This window comes from Callithrix jacchus, chromosome 13, assembly GCF_049354715.1.
Source record: "Callithrix jacchus isolate 240 chromosome 13, calJac240_pri, whole genome shotgun sequence".
NCBI lineage: Eukaryota > Metazoa > Chordata > Mammalia > Primates > Cebidae > Callithrix > Callithrix jacchus.
The window spans coordinates 31,238,800-31,254,602 of record NC_133514.1 but is presented as its reverse complement, the minus strand read 5'-3'; the positions used below and the strand labels follow the sequence as shown (position 1 = coordinate 31,254,602).

Genomic DNA, 15,803 nt, shown 5'->3' with positions numbered 1-15,803 from the left:
AAGACCTTGCCTTTAGAACAGTAGTAGTCTTAAATGTCAACAAAACCTTCTATAACTGTTTTTGTAAAAGATTATGTAACAATTCTACTTCTCAGATTACCAATCCTTTTACTATAGCTCAAAATCACAGGGCTGCATTGTACTATCTGTTACTATGGTTTCCATTTTATTTTGGAACTGAAACTTCTGCAAGTATCACATTACACCAATGTTATACTTGCTTTACATCACATTATTAAAATGGTAAATGCTCTTCAGAACTAAAGTGTGCAGTATATTTTCATTTCAAAAACACCCACAAACTAAAATAGATACTTAAAATCTTTATTGTTTCATCATCAAAAGTTTTCTTTCCATAGAAGAATGGTAATGCTGTATCAGTGCATATTCTATGGAAAATTCATACCTCAAGTAACTAGCCTAGAAATCAGAGACAGCACTATGTCAAGCTAGTGTACAAGGTCAAAGACACAATGCTGCCAATGCAATTAGTATATAGAAAGAATACGCAGCTGTTAGAAAAAGAGTCTATGGCCAAGTGGATAAAACAGCAGCAGTGCACTGCACTGACATCTAGGACAGAAAATGGGGAAGGACCAGAGAATACACTTCTTGCAAAAAAAGTCCAGTAGATCACAGGCACAGAGTTCCCAACTGTCTCACCAGCTGTCTAACTCATGTGCACCTGCACTTTCCTCTTTAAGTCTGAACATTATAATACCACAAGCCACTTTCCACCTCAAGTGTAAAGGTTCCAGCCACATGCCCTGCTTCCTGTCATCTCATAGCTAAAAGTCATGGCTTGAGTTAGACAATAAAACCCGTGGCTTTAGGCATTTTTAGTAAAAAAGCTGAACAAACCCCAAATTTGTTCCCATTTTCTTGAGAAATAAATTTCATAAAACAACAAGATAGCTGTCATGATTACTGAGTTTTGGCTCTAGTTGAAATAATGTCTATGTAAGTATACTGAATAAACATACAAATATCCTTTCTTAACAAATACTGTCAGACCAACTTGAATGTTTTTATAACCCGCTCCTGAAAAAAGTCCTGATAATTTTTAGATGAAAATAACCACTCCAATTGATAATGCCTGGTTACTGGGAATTTTTTGGTCAGGTATGTTTCTGAAGCTGCTATATAGCTGGACTTGGCTACTTTGCATTAACTCACACAATAAATGCCTTTTATAAGGAAACAGCAGATCTATCATGATGAAATCAAAATCAGAACAGTTCAGAGGTATACAGGAGACTTGTCTTAAATAGTTTTAAATTACATATGATATAACCTTAGAGAATAAGAACTACCATTACCATGGTCTAAATCTTAAACTGTTAATGCATGAATTACCTGTAAGACGAGTTACTTGTTAATCATGGCAAGGCCTTGTGGGGGAGGGGGGCAGTCTGAATGTATGGCATAGCAATTATTTTCCAGGTAAGTAAACACTTCTAAGTGTTACTAAACTATATTTGAAAAGTTATTTTATCTAATATATACAACATACAAAATAAGTTAAAAGGAGGAAGCAGAGGAAGGTTTTCTGGTACATATGATGCAAACATACAACTGTCCCTCATCAGTAGTGGTTCCATGTATGTCCATTTTACCAGGTTAAAACATGAAAGGGTGATAGGAAATCACAAATTTCACTTATAAATAGAAACAGGATTCAAAAACTGGAATTTCAACGTCATTTCTTCCCACATTGCAACTCACTCTAATGATAATAAACATAAATAAAAACCCAATCTCAAAAATCTGTTTTTACACCCTTACCTTAAAGTTTAACATAAATTCTCCTAACAATTGAAAAGAAAAGCACTCTGTAGCAATTCCATAAAATAATTTTCAATTCACAAAACAGCTGTCTACTAAGAAAACCAGCAACCCTTCCGGAGGGCATGGGCATTAACACTTGGCCCCTCTGAGGTATAAATGCAGCTATATTTGCACTGAGTATATAGTCTATAATGTATGCCAACTGTTTGCATGTTTGTATAACATTGGGAGTGACGTCATCCTGATTGACTGAAAACTTATTTCTATAATTCTTTGTAATAATGGAGGCTAAATAATTTTAAGAGAAAAGATGTACTTGCCCAGTAATACAGCCGGTGGAATTCTGAATTCCTAACCAATGCAAATGATGACATTAAAAAAGTGTTTAACATTGCATATTGATTCCAAAAAATAAACTGAACAGGAAAACTACATAAATATTTAAATTCAGCAGGACACTACAAAAAGCATACTATAGATAAGTGTGAAATCAGTCAAGCTTTTCCAAAAGAGAAAATCCTTTTAATCCTTCAGCAAGTCTCTACGAAAACAGTATGCTTACAATAAAAGTGAGAAGGGGGCACCTAAAATACCCCCAAGAGGCTTGCTATATCATTCAGCATTAACTGCCTCATCTCCTGTGTACATGAATGGCCAAAAAATGACAGGAAGTCCATTTGACAATAGTTCAGTAATTCCTTTTCACCACTGCTGCCAGCTGAAATCGTCATTGCTTCCAAAGACCAAGAAAAAGCCTAGTATAGTTGCAAAGATGACTGTGTTTCCTGTGAGAACAAGTGCACAAGCTCCCCACTCAATCTATGGAAATAAGAAACAAATACTCAGTTAACAGGCATGAATAACAAAAAGAAAGAGAAAAAAAAAAATCAAGGCTCTAGTTGTATGCTGATCATGCTCTAAAATAAATATGGCTTGTAACAATAATTGTCACAGTGCTGAACACATACTTAACGGTGCTTCTATACTACTGTTTTTATTTACCTTTGGTTCCTTTAAAAAGAAAGTCATGAAATGACTATTCAAAAACAAGCTTGACTTCTGGGCTATGATGAAACAGCATTAAATTCTACAATTTTCTGTTTATAAAGGAATGTGCTTACTCTTCCTTAATCTAAAAATCTATCCAGAGTAGATTAAATTTTAGAGTATCACAGATGGAAACATATCCGTGTACGTTCTTTTGAAGGGGCGGGAGAACAATTGCCTTCTCCATATGGCTGTCTTCTCTGCCTTCTCTACCTCCCCAGGAATGAAGGCACAAGAATGAACCAGTGAGTTTGGGAGGAAGAACTGAGTACCTGTACCCAGCCTCCTCCCCTCTTCGGTGCTTTTCCACCTGAAGAGCATATACATCTTCTCAGGTCTTCCATATTTGAAGTTTTACAGGATAGGCCTGGGTTGTTCAGAACTGGGGGCGCTGATATGCTCAACTCTGACAGTTAAGTATTAGCAAGCTAACGGCTGCTGCAGATTAAAGCCACGTTCTCCAATATTGTTTTTGTTAGTTAACAAGAACAAACAATAAAGTATGATTTTAATCTCTATCTTCTAGGCCCTTAGGTCTTTCATCTCTTTTCATGTCATTAACAAAAACTTTGCTTGAGAAAAATTTAACCCATGTTCAATATAAAATCATGAATAGAAGAATATATTCACTTACCAGATGTGCTCTGGCAAATACAATAGGGAGTCCAAATGCTGACACAACAATGCCTGTTGTAAGAAAGATGGCAAGTTCCTTACAAGCATTACTCATAGCATCTGTATCATCCACTAATCTTCTTGCTATGCAGTATGGAATAGGTGAGAGGATGTAAAAAAACAGAACAAAGAGGGGCCAGTATTTGCTAGAAAAAGAAAAATAAGTTAATGTAATTTTTGCTATGTCATTTTCCTACATACAAAATATGCTCTTTTAAAAAAATCAAGATTCAATCCCTTGACTTCTAATGGCTGATACCCAACTTTAGCATAAAGCTGAAACAGCCCTAAACTTTCCTTACAACACAAGAACTGCCAAATTACAGAAATCAAAATACAGAAAAGTAGCTAAAAGTAATTTGGAACACTTTCAGTCAGAATATAGAATTTATCACAATAAAGATAGATGGCTTTTACTCTACCATCTAGTTTACTGGATTGTACCACAGTCACCTCCTGGTTTTAATAAGTATGGTTATGTAAGATCTTATGACTGTGGCAAGCTGTGTGGAGGGTACAGAGGACCCTTGTGTATGATTTTTGCAACTTCTTGAGAATCTAAAATGGTTTCAAAATAAAAAAGTTAAAGGCAGGGCACGGTGGCTCACGCCTGTAATCCCAGCACTTTGGGAGGCCAAGGTGGGCGGATCACCAGGTCAAGAGATCGAGACCATCCTGGCCAACATGGTGAAACCTCATCTCTATGGAAAATACAAAAATTAGCTGGGTGTGGTGGTACACACCTGTAGTCCCAGCTACTTGGGAGGCTGAGGCAGGAGAACTGCTTGAACCTGGGAGGCGGAGGTTACAGTGAGCTGAGATTGTGCCACTGCACTCCAGCCTGGCGCCTGGCAACAGAGCAAGACTCTGTCTCCAAAAAAAAAAAAAGTTAAAAAGAAACAGCTGCCCTTAAAACTACCATAGAATAAAATGCATATCATGGTGGAGATCTGATTATACAGAGGCTAATGACAAGTAGCTATTTATATGTTTCATAAATTTGTTTGTCTTTTATTATTACTTTTTTTTGAGACACAGTGTCTGGTTCTATTACCCAGGCTGCAGTCCAGTGGCTTGATCTTAGCTCACTGCAACTTCCGCCTCCTGGGTTCAAGTGATTCTCCCACCTTAGTCCCCATGACTAGCTGGGATTAGAGGCGTATGCCACCACGCCCAGCAAATTTTTGTATTTTTAGTGGAGACATTGTTTCACCATGCTGGCCAGGCTGGTCCCGAACTCCTGACCTCAGGTGATCCACCTGCTTCAGCCTCCCAAAGTGATAGGATTACAGGTATGAGTCACCGTGCCTGGCCATTTCCTAAATACTTTAAGAAAAAAATTAAAAACGGAACACATGCTTAAGAAAAATAATTCAAGCAGTACAAAAGCACAAAAAGTAAAGACTAAAAGCTCCCAAATCTCCCGTTGCCCACTCTCCTACTGAGCTTCTCATGGATTCTTCCACATTTCCACATAAACTTTAAAATATGAATGGGTCCCTATAGTTTTCTGATAATATATCTTGAACATATTTACATGCCAGCACTTACAGCTCTTCCTCATTCTTTTTAAGACTGCCTAGTATTTCCATTGATAGATTGACTATAATTTAACCATTTTTCTTTTGAAGGACATTTAGGATGTGTCCAGAATTATTTTTTGGCTCTTATAAGTAAGGCCCAAAAGAACAAAACAAAAACAAAAAATAAACAAGGCTGCCTGAACATCCATACTCTCCCTAAATGTATCTTTGTAAATATCTGCAAGTGGGTTTGTATGCGAAAGTCTAAGAAGTGAAACAGCTACCTCAAAGAATATATATTTTGAGAGCTAAAGCAAACTCATCTCCAAGAAAACTCTCTATGTGTACTCCCCTCATAGCACTTAAGAGTGCCTGTTTGCCCTGTCTCTTGTCTTTGCCAATGAATTTTGTTTAGTTCTGAGTGAGGCTGAGGATATTTTTATGTGCTTATTAGCAATCTGTAGTTCTCTTTTGGTATTTGTTTATTTTTCTATTGTGTTGTACATCTTTTTCTAATTTATCTAAATGTTAACTTTGAGAAGTTCTGTCTAGCTTAAGTAATTTTTTTTTTTTGAGATGGAGTCTTGCTCTGTCACCCAGGCTGAAGTTCAGTGGCATGATCTTGGCTCACTGCAACCTCTGCCTCCTGGGTTCAAGCAATTCTCCTGCCTCAGCCTCCCGAGTAGCTGGACTACAGGTGCTGCCACCATACCCAACTAATTTTTGTATTTTTAGTAGAAACAGTGTTTCACCATGTTAGTCACACTGGTCTGAAACTCCTGACCTCAGGCAATCCTCCCGCCTTGGCCTCCCCAAATGCTGCGATTACAGGCATGAGCCACTGCACCCAGCTGGAAAGTAATTGTTTGCATCTCCTTTTTGTAGTCAATTGTGTTTTGACTTTGCTTATGGCATTTTTTTTGCAAAAAGACATTTAAAATTTTCATGCAATTAGCATTATTAATAGGTGTTAAAAACTGAGCAGGAGGGCTGAGCTATCTTGCCACTGCAGACTCAGCAGTAGTGACACAGCAGGTAACAGCCAAAAATCTTATTAGCATATTGGTGCCCTAAAATCTTTACCAACAAATTTTAAGTGGTAACTTTTACAAAGGTATGTGCTTGGTAAATGAACATTTTTCTGCATTACTTTTACAGTAGTAAAAAGCCATTCTTTAAGCTTTTTTTTGAGACAGAGTTTCGCTCTTGTTACCCAGGCTGGAGTGCAATGGCATGATCTCGGCTCACCGTAACCTCCACCTCCTGAGTTCCAGCAATTCTCCTGCCTCAGCCTCCCGAGTAGCTGGGACTACAGGCGCGCGCCACCATGCCCAGCTAATTTTTGTATTTTTAGTAGAGACAGGGTTTCACCTTGTTGACCAGGATGGTCTCGATCTCTTGACCTTGTGATCCACCCACCTCGGCCTCCCAAAGTGCTGGGATTATAGGCGTGAGCCACCGCGCCCGGCCTAAGCTTTAAAAGTAGAAATATTTTACTTGTAAACATTCTGAAAGACAAACATTTCACTTACTTGTATATTGGAAGGGCACATCCAAGCATCAAAAACATCAGCCCGATTGCTCCTCCAAAGGACAAACTAATCAAAGCTGCAAAGCAAATAAAAAGTCTAATAGGAATAAATTAGTTAAATAAATATTACTTTTAATTAATATTAGCAGTCTGAACATTATCTGTAACCTCAGAAGCAAAAATCCCTCAAACATATTAATAGTGAGTTGACATCAAAAGTGTAAGTTATCTAGTCTTAGAATAAGTATTCTGTGGCATCTTCAAGGCAAAATCAAGTGACATTGATTTTTAAAGCTCTAACCTACTGCTAGTACCCCACCACATTCCCCAATTGTTGGTTCCATTTCTAAAGAGTCACAGTCCACAGGCTCATGCTCTTCTGGGCATTAGTATTACATTGATTTCACAGATCACTGCAGTTTTGAAAAGCAGTATGTGGACAAAGCCCAAATTCTCAAGTTTACTGGATTTTGGAAGCTTCATCCTATAGGAAAACCTCTTCTGATCAGCTCCTGTTTCTTGCACATATACTCTCAATGTGCATAAAACTGACCAGAAAAAGGCTCAAGGATATCTATAGTTAATGATTTTAATCAATTAATTTTGTTTGAATAGTTTGCAAAGGTATAACTGCATTTCTTTCCCTAATCTATACATTAGAAAATCTGGCCGGGTGCAGTGGCTCAAGCCTGTAATCCCAGCACTTTGGGAGGCCAAGGCGGGTGGATCACGAGGTCAAGAGATTGAGACCATCCTGGTCAACAATGTGAAACCCCGTTTCTACTAAAAATACAAAAATTAGCTGGGCATGGTGGTGCACGCCTGTAATCCCAGCTACTCGGGAGGCTGAAGCAGAATTGCTTGAACCAAGAAAGCGGAGGCTGCGGTGAGCCGAGATTGTGACACTGCACTCCAGTCTGGGTAACAACAGCGAAACTCCCACTGAAAAAATAAATAAATAAATAAAACACACAGAAAATCTTTAGGATAATGGGTTACAATCCTTCTGAGGTATCACTATTTAAAGGTATTATTTTAGGTAATAGATGTATTCTACAGGTGAAATATAGTTTCTAAAGCTACACACACACACGCACACACACACACACACACACACACAGAGCAGTACATTTTAAGGTGCTCTTAACATGTTGGTGAATAGAAACAACTTTCATGAATAGGCATAGTTAATCAATGACCTAGACTAAAGCAAAGAAATACATGATAAATTTATTTTCAGTTCTATGTAACCTGTATTTCTACAGTTACAGTGGCTAAGAAAATTAAGAACTTTGATGTTCTTAGGTCATTTTCTTAAAATTCAAAAGTTAAAATTCGAAAGATTTGTAGAAGGTCTAAAAGTTACCAGGACAAAGGCAAACTTAGAGAAACCAAAATGAACAGGAAACAAGTTAAACTTTGCTAAGTACTACTGATATACTTTGCAGAACTGAAATGGATGTAATCAAGGACACCCAATGACATAGTGGCTTGTCAGATTTGGTTTTCAGTTAGATTGCTGATGCAGGTCATGTCAACCCTGAACACATTCACTTAGTCTTGATTACCATTCTATTTCCAGCTACAGGAAAAGAAGTGCATTTTTACTTTACAGCAAATGAGGCACTTCCAAGTTTACAGGGAAATGCAATATAAACTGTGAGGAAAATACTGAATTTACCATTCATTTTCTTCAGTTCCAAATTGGTTCTCATGACCCGGCCCTGCCCACCTCTCCTGTGACATGTCACACCAAGCTACAACAGTGCCCGTGAACCCTGCACTTCAGTTACACTGGCCCTCTTTCGTTTCCTGGAAATCAGCAGGCTTGCTCACCCACATGGCCTGTGCACACTTTGTTCCTTCTGCCTTGGATAGGTTTTCATTCATGTAAGAAACATGCACTGAGCACTAAACATGTGACAAGCACTGGGTATACGACAGTGAATAAGGCATGGCCCCTTCCCACTGCTTTCCATTTTCCTCCAACTTAACTCCTGCTTTTCCTTTAGATCTCAGTTCAACCAGTGAAGTTTTTCCAAACCTCCTGACTACACCCATTCCCCGTTATATTTATTTACTCCTTCCTCTAACAAATATCTATGGAGCACGTAATATGTGCCAGAAACTGTTCTTGCTACTGGAGACAGAGCAATGACAACAAAGCTCTTGCTCTCATGGAGCTTATATTCTAGTGGGAGAAGAAAATCATTTTTAACAACTAGGTAGAGCAAGGGATGGGAGTACTAGTCTAGACACAGCAGCCAGGAAAGGCATCTCTGTACCACCGAGCAGAGATCTGCATGAGGTGAGGGAGGAAATCATGTGGATATCTGGGTTGAGCATTCTAGGCAGAGACCTGTGCATGCTAAGAGGCCCTCTGTTCACTAAATGACTCTCCTTTGCTTATCAGCTATGATTTCCTACTGGTTTGTATTTTGTCTTTCCTTCTTAACTGTCCATCTCATGAGAGGAGGGAACTAGTTTTTCTGTTGTGATGATCGTGCGCTGGCTCTTAACAGTTAGATATTGGGAGAATGAATGCAGCAGAGTGGAAACAGCATGGAACTGAGTCAGGAGGGTCCTAAACCCTAATAGCTACTAACTAGTTGTTCCAGTAATTTATGAGTCTCAATTCTTCCTTCTCTAAAATGACAGTTGGACTAGATCTCAAATGCAGATAATTTTCTGAACATTAAAGGTACTGTGAAGACAGCGAAGTCCATTACTGTAAGTACCACCTGGTAACACCTCATTCATTCGGAAGCCACTTATATGCAACTTAGAATCCTGGAGAAAACAAAGCCCACTAAAAAGAGACAAAATAGATGTTACAAAGCCCATACAATAAAGCCAACATTTGCTATAAACAGACTCTTATTTATTTATATTAATTCATTTTTGTGACACAAATGTTAGATGGGAATTCAGAGTAAAACACATTTTTATATTATAATTTTTTTTTTTTTTGAGAGAGAGTTTCACTCTGTTGCCCAGGCTGGAATGCAGTGGCACTTCTTGGCTCACTGCAACCTCTGCTCCTGGGTTCAAGTGATTATCCTGCCTCAGGCTCCCAAGTAACTAGGACTACAGATGCGCACCACCATGCCAAGCTAAGTTTTGTATTTTTAGTAGAGCCAGGGTTTCACCATATTGCCCAGGCTGGTCTCAAACACCTAACCTGGTGATTCACTTGCCTCGGCCTCCCGAAGTGCTAGATTACAGGTGTGAGCCACTGAGCCCGGCCAATGTATTTTTATTTTAAAGAATTATCTATGTTCATTTATATATATTTTTCAATAGGTAATTCATATAACTAGAACAAAAATTAAGTGAAAAAGGAACTTTTCTCTTCCCAAAAGTAATCACCATTACTTGTATATCTTGTGACACAAAATTTCTAAGTTTGATTATCTTGCTTCTCACACTGAAACAAATGGAACTAGGAGAAAGGGTTGATACAAGGAAGAATTACCCTTTGACAGGAGGGAGGATACAAACAAAAAATTTAACCAGGCAGAACAATCTTAAAAAGCGTATTAAAACAGCCTCTGAAGGCGGTTGTTCTGTGACAGAGAACAGTCATTCATGTTCTTACCAAAAAAGAAAATAAGGAGCCAGGCGCCGTGGCTCACGCCTGTAATCCCAGCACTTTGGGAGGCTGAGGCAGGTGGATCATGAGGTCAAGAGATCAAGACCATCCTGGTCAACATGGTGAAACCCCGTCTCTACTAAAAATACAAAAAATTAGCTGGGCATGGTGGTGCATGCCTGTAATCCCAGCTACTTATGAGGCTGAGGCAGGAGAAATGCCTGAACTCAGGAGGCCGAGGTTGCGGTGAGCCGAGATCGCACCACTGTACTCCAGCCTGGGTAGCAAGAGCGAAACTCCGTCTCAAAAAAACAAAACAAAACATAAACCAAGATTGTTTATCATAAGTGCTATGAATATGAATATTGGAATAACATTATTAATATATTGATTTATACCTTAGAGTCTAATTCCTTTTCAACGCTGTTGTATAAGGAAAAAGTAAGGTCCTTGGAATTGGTTGGGGAAATCAAGAGATATTTTGAGATATCTTTCATTCCACTTAATGAGATATACTTTCATTGCATTAAATACTAATTTTATTTTATTTTGAGACGGAGTTTCACTCTTGTTACCCAGACTGGAGTGCAATGGCACGATCTCAGCTCACAGCAACCTCCACCTCCTGGGTTCAAGCAATTCTCCTGCCTCAGCCTCCCGAGTAGCCGGGACTACTGGCGCGTTAACACCATGCCCAGCTAATTTTTGTATTTTTAGTAGAGACGGGGGTTTCACCTTGTTGACCAGGATGGTCTCGATCTCTTGACCTCATGATCCACCCACCTCGGCCTCCCTAAATGCTGGGATTATAGGCATGAGCCACCGCGCCCAAAACACGGTTTGATGTGACATCTTATCGCCCAGTCATACCGAATAAGGTAGCCAATTAGAGTCAAATAAATTGCTTAAAAATGTTCTCAAAACTTGTAGTTTATTCAATCATATGAGATTGGCAACTAGGCAGATTTATATATAAATTTCATCACTTGTATACACACTGTTTCTTAAATGACACATCAACAGGGCAAGAATTCATACAGTAATTGAGTGTTGCAACATTTGGGAAGACAAAGCTCAGATAAGTCTGGTTTCTACTCCCAAAGCCTCTAGGCGAGGGATGGAAGAGTCCAATTATCTAGAAAAACTCTCTAGAGACAAGATGCTGATTCTGTGATTACAAAGAAATTAGAGTAGAAGGAGGGACCACTTCCCTAACCTGGAGAAGTAATGTATTACTTTTAGAACATACAAATGGCTCAAGAAATGCCTAATGGTCTCCAATTATAGCAACACGCCTTTCTAATATAAAAATGATATTAGGCCAAGAGAAAGAAATATACTGACTCATAATAACCTGAAAAGCCTGCTGAAATCAAAAGTGGAATTCATTCCCTAGGTCTGGAAAAGTAAACTACAAAGCTATTTTTTCTTTTTTTTGTTGTTTGAGACGGAGTTTCGCTCTTGTTACCCAGGCTGGAGTACAACAGCGCGATCTCCGCTCACCGCAACCTCCGCCTCCTGGGTTCAGGCAATTCTCCTGCCTCAGCCTCCCAAGTAGCTGGGATTACAGGCACGCGCCACCATGCCCAGCTAATTTTTTGTATTTTTAGTAGAGACGGGGTTTCACCATGCTGACCAGGACGGTCTCGATCTCTTGACCTCGTGATCCACCCGCCTCGGCCTCCCAAAGTGCTGGGATTACAGGCTTGAGCCACCGCGCCCGGCCACAAAGCTATTTTCTTAAGAGACTCCCGCATTAATGACACTAAAGAAATGGGGAAGAACGGGGAAACAGGCAACATCCTAAAAACCACAGCATTTCACAATAACTGCCTTTCACATACGGATTTTTAAAAGTCTATCATAGTTCAAAAGGAGATTAAAAAGTATCCCAGTTGCTCAAATGACAAAGGTTTTATGTGGGAAATGAAACGTTTTCAGAGACACTGAAAATAAACAAGAAACAGTAAGACTGTAACCCTGAGAAAAAAACTCGATTAAGTTTTCCTTAGAGAAGAAAAAATACACAGAAAACCACTGCTCCCAAAATAGTTCATGTTTCCTGCCTGACTGCCCTTCTACAAAGCGGTGGGTCAAGAAATCAATGTAATTAGTAAAGTAGTAGTTTGAAAATTTTGCTTCTAATCACAATGACAACAAAACTACCAAACAGCTGGAATATAACTTTCTTTTAGAAAAGAAAATACATAAAAAAACAGTAGCTTTTCATTAAGTTGTAACACTATTCTATCTTCTAAAAAAAAAAAAAAGAAAAACTTTAAATTTGAAAAAGCCTCAGCATGCAACTGCAGAGAGGAAGAGAGCCAGGAGGACTTTGGAGTCGCCTACAGTATCCACTTTAGGGTCCAGACAACGCAGATGAAAATGCACCCGTTTCCGGAGCCTGTAAAGCTTCGGGCGCGGGCGGCCGGGGTGGACGTGGGGCTCGAGGTTTCGGGAAGACCCGTGCCGCGACCGCAGATCGCACTCGTGCCTTTCGGTGGGAAATGACTCGTTTTCCATAGCTGGCTTCTCCAGCAGCCTCAGCAGCCTCAATCCCACGCTCTACCCGCCTCGCTCTCGGATGCAAACTCCTGCAAAACGTGTGTGGCCGCCCAAGCCGCGACGGGACTCCTCACTGACCGCAAACCACTCCAAATTTTGTCCGGGGGGCGATGGGTAGGAGAGAGGGTGCCGAAACCAGCAGAAAGTGGGGGCTGCCGGGCGAGGCCACGGTCGCAGCAGTCCCCGGCGGGAGAGCGCCGCGCCCACCCCCGGGTCGAGGGCAGGGCCGGGGCAGGGGTCGCTTCCCCGGCGTAGGGACCCCGCGCGCGCGCGCGCCCGGTCCCGGAGGGGAAATGCGGGGGCCGCATGGGACCCCCCGGCCCATCTTTCCTGGCGGGCCCCAGTCCTCCCGCGCCTTGCGCCCCAGGCCCACCTTTGATGCCTGCCATGGCGGTGACGTAGCTCCTGGCTCCACGACCCGAGGCGGCGGCGGCCGGGAGACCCGAGACGCGCTACGGCAGCCAGACAACACCCGGAAGTGCGCGACACAACACTTCCGCCGGCAGCTCGCGCTCGCGCGGGGGCGCGGGGGATGAGCGGAGCTGGGCTGTGGAACCGACCCCTGCCTCCCTTCTCCGCAGGTCTGCAGATGGCCGCCGGCCCAGGCTTGCTGCCCCCGCCCCGACTGGGGAATGAGCCGGCGCCAGGTCTTGAATTCCCGTCAGGGCCGGTCGGGGGGCTCCCTGCTGAAGCCCGCGTCGCTGATCCCGCAACCTCCCGCGTGCTTTGGGAAGGGAGCGCGGGTGGCGGCCGTCCTTTGGAGGCACGTGTGATGGCTTTTGGCTTAATTTCACATTCTTTGTTTTGTTTGTTTTTTGAGACAGGGTCTCTGTCGTCCGGGCTGGAGTGTGATCACGGCTACTGTAACCTTGATCTCAGAGGCTCGAGTGATTCTCTCACATCAGCCTCCCGAGTAGCTGGGAGCACAGACAGGAGCCACCATCCCTGGCTAATTGTTTTGTAGAGACGGGCAGGAGGTGGGACTATCACCGTGTTGCCCAAGCTGGTCTCCTGAGCTCAAGGATCTGCCCTCCTCGGCCTCCCAAAGCGGTGGGATTGCAGGTGTGAGCCACTGCGCTGGGCCCACATTATTTTACCGCGCCTTTTCCTATCTCCCTCCATTCCTCCGCTACCAGCCCGTAATAAGGAAAATTCCTCCACTCCCAGCCCTATAATAAGGGGAATTAAGGTTAGTTGGGTCGTCTGCACTTGGCTCCTCGGGTTCCTACACAGGACTAGGGTTCTGGTGAGGACCCGCCTCCACAGATAGGAGCAGCAGGGCTCAGTAAAGAGTGGATTTAATAGAAATCCAATCCTTTGGATGACTGTCATTTTGGTAGTAACAAGGCTAGAAAAGAAAAAATGTGAAAGCACAGGTCCAATACATTTATTTGCACATGCTACAGTTATGTATGTAACATTTACTATCTGTTTACTATTGTTGGGAACAGGGTTAGACACTGAGATACGCAAAACCAGGTACTGTTTGCAGACTGGTGAGGGAGACAGACACAAAAAAATGTAAAATTGCGGGCTGGGCTCGGTGGCTCAAGCCTGTAATCCCAGCACTTTGCGAGGCGAGTGGATTACGAGGTCAAGAGATCGAGACCATCCTGGTCAACATGGTGAAACCCCGTCTCTACTAAAAATACAAAAATTTAGCTGGGCATGGTGGCGCGTGCCTGTAATCCCAGCTACTCAGGAGGCTGAGGCAGGAGAATTGCCTGAACCCAGGAGGCAGAGGTTGCGGTGAGCCGAGATTGCGCCATTGCACTCCAGCCTGGGTAACAAGAGCGAAACTCAGTCTCAAAAAAAAAGTAAAATTGCGAGAATGATTGCTAGTGAAGGGGATCGGAATATGCTGCTCTAAAATATGCCACTTTGAAGCTGGGTGTGGTGGCTCATGCATGTGATCCCAGGACTTTGGGAGGCTAAGGCAGGAGGATCCCTTGGGCCCAGGAATTCAAGACCAGCCCTGGCAACATAGTGAGACCCAGTCTCTACAAAAACGAAAAAAAATTAGTCAGGCTTGGTGGTGTGCGCCTGTAGTACCAGCTACTTGGAAGCCTGAAGTAGGAAGATAGCTTGAGCCTAGGAGATCGAGGCTGCATTGAGCTCTGATTGTGCCACTGCCTGGGCAACAACAAGACTCTGACTCTAAATAACTACATAAAAATACATAAATAAATATGCCTAAGGGTTGTTTTGAACTGAAGGCAAATAAGCAGCAGCAGGCATAGGAGTGTGACATGGTAAAAAGCCCCATGAAACTGCAGACCTCAGCCATACCTCAGCTTTCTGTTGAAACTGCTCTCTATAACCCAAATGTGAATAAGTAATTAAGGACTGTGATCGCCACCCTACCCAGACAACGTGTAAATGAATGCTAATCTTAGCTTTTGTGAACCACCTAAGTAACAATCAGAATGTCAAATAGTCCCCTGGCCCTCGGAATGTCCGGAAGCCCCTCACCCTCATCTCCGCCCAGAAGGTGATTTACAGAATTCCCTAAGCCCTCAAAATGTCTGAAGCCCCTCACCTCCATCCCCTCTCCTCACCCCCACTCCAAAGGTGGTTTTTCGGGTATAAAAAGGTCTCGTCACCCTTTTTTCTCTGCCACGGGTTGGAGAGACATGAGTCCTCCGTGGTCGCCGGCAATAAACCCTGCAATTTGGCATACTTTTGTCTTGGTGTTGACTTTCTATGCTCGGTCCGGTATAACAGGAGGAGCTCTCTGTCCGACCTACCCTCTGCGGGAAGACTGAGCTCATTGGGAAAGAAACCGGACCGCAGGCTAGAGGAAATTCCTTAAGTTCAGGCTTTATTGAGAGGAAAGAGCCTCCAAGCGGACCAGCCGGGAGGAAGAGGAGAATGGCCGCGCCGCTCAGAGGGGCAGGGTTATTTTATAGGGGGCTGAAGGGCTGGGGGGTGGGGAAGCCAAAAGCCGAGGTGGTGGGCAACTGTTGGTCAGTTTGAACTGCTGGGCGGGAAGCTGGGCAGCGGGAAGCTGGGCGGCAGGAGGGCTAGGGCTGGTATGTAAAGTGAGAGATAAGGGAGCCTCTTTGTGGGGGAGGGAAAGAGA

The 15,803-nt window shown here is 42.4% G+C and overlaps 1 protein-coding gene across 1 annotated transcript; it reads right to left on the bottom strand.

Moving 5' to 3' along the window:
• Nucleotides 1–308: 308 nt before the first annotated feature.
• Nucleotides 309–13,203, bottom strand: LEPROTL1 (leptin receptor overlapping transcript like 1). Its single transcript, XM_002756916.7, has 4 exons — nucleotides 13,095–13,203; nucleotides 6,566–6,641; nucleotides 3,470–3,656; nucleotides 309–2,607 (listed from the first exon to the last, which is right to left on the bottom strand). The coding sequence occupies exons 1-4, from the start codon at nucleotides 13,108–13,110 to the stop codon at nucleotides 2,491–2,493; spliced, it is 396 nt and encodes a 131-aa protein (XP_002756962.1). The 5' UTR covers nucleotides 13,111–13,203; the 3' UTR covers nucleotides 309–2,490.
• Between the last annotated feature and the right edge of the window lie 2,600 nt (nucleotides 13,204–15,803).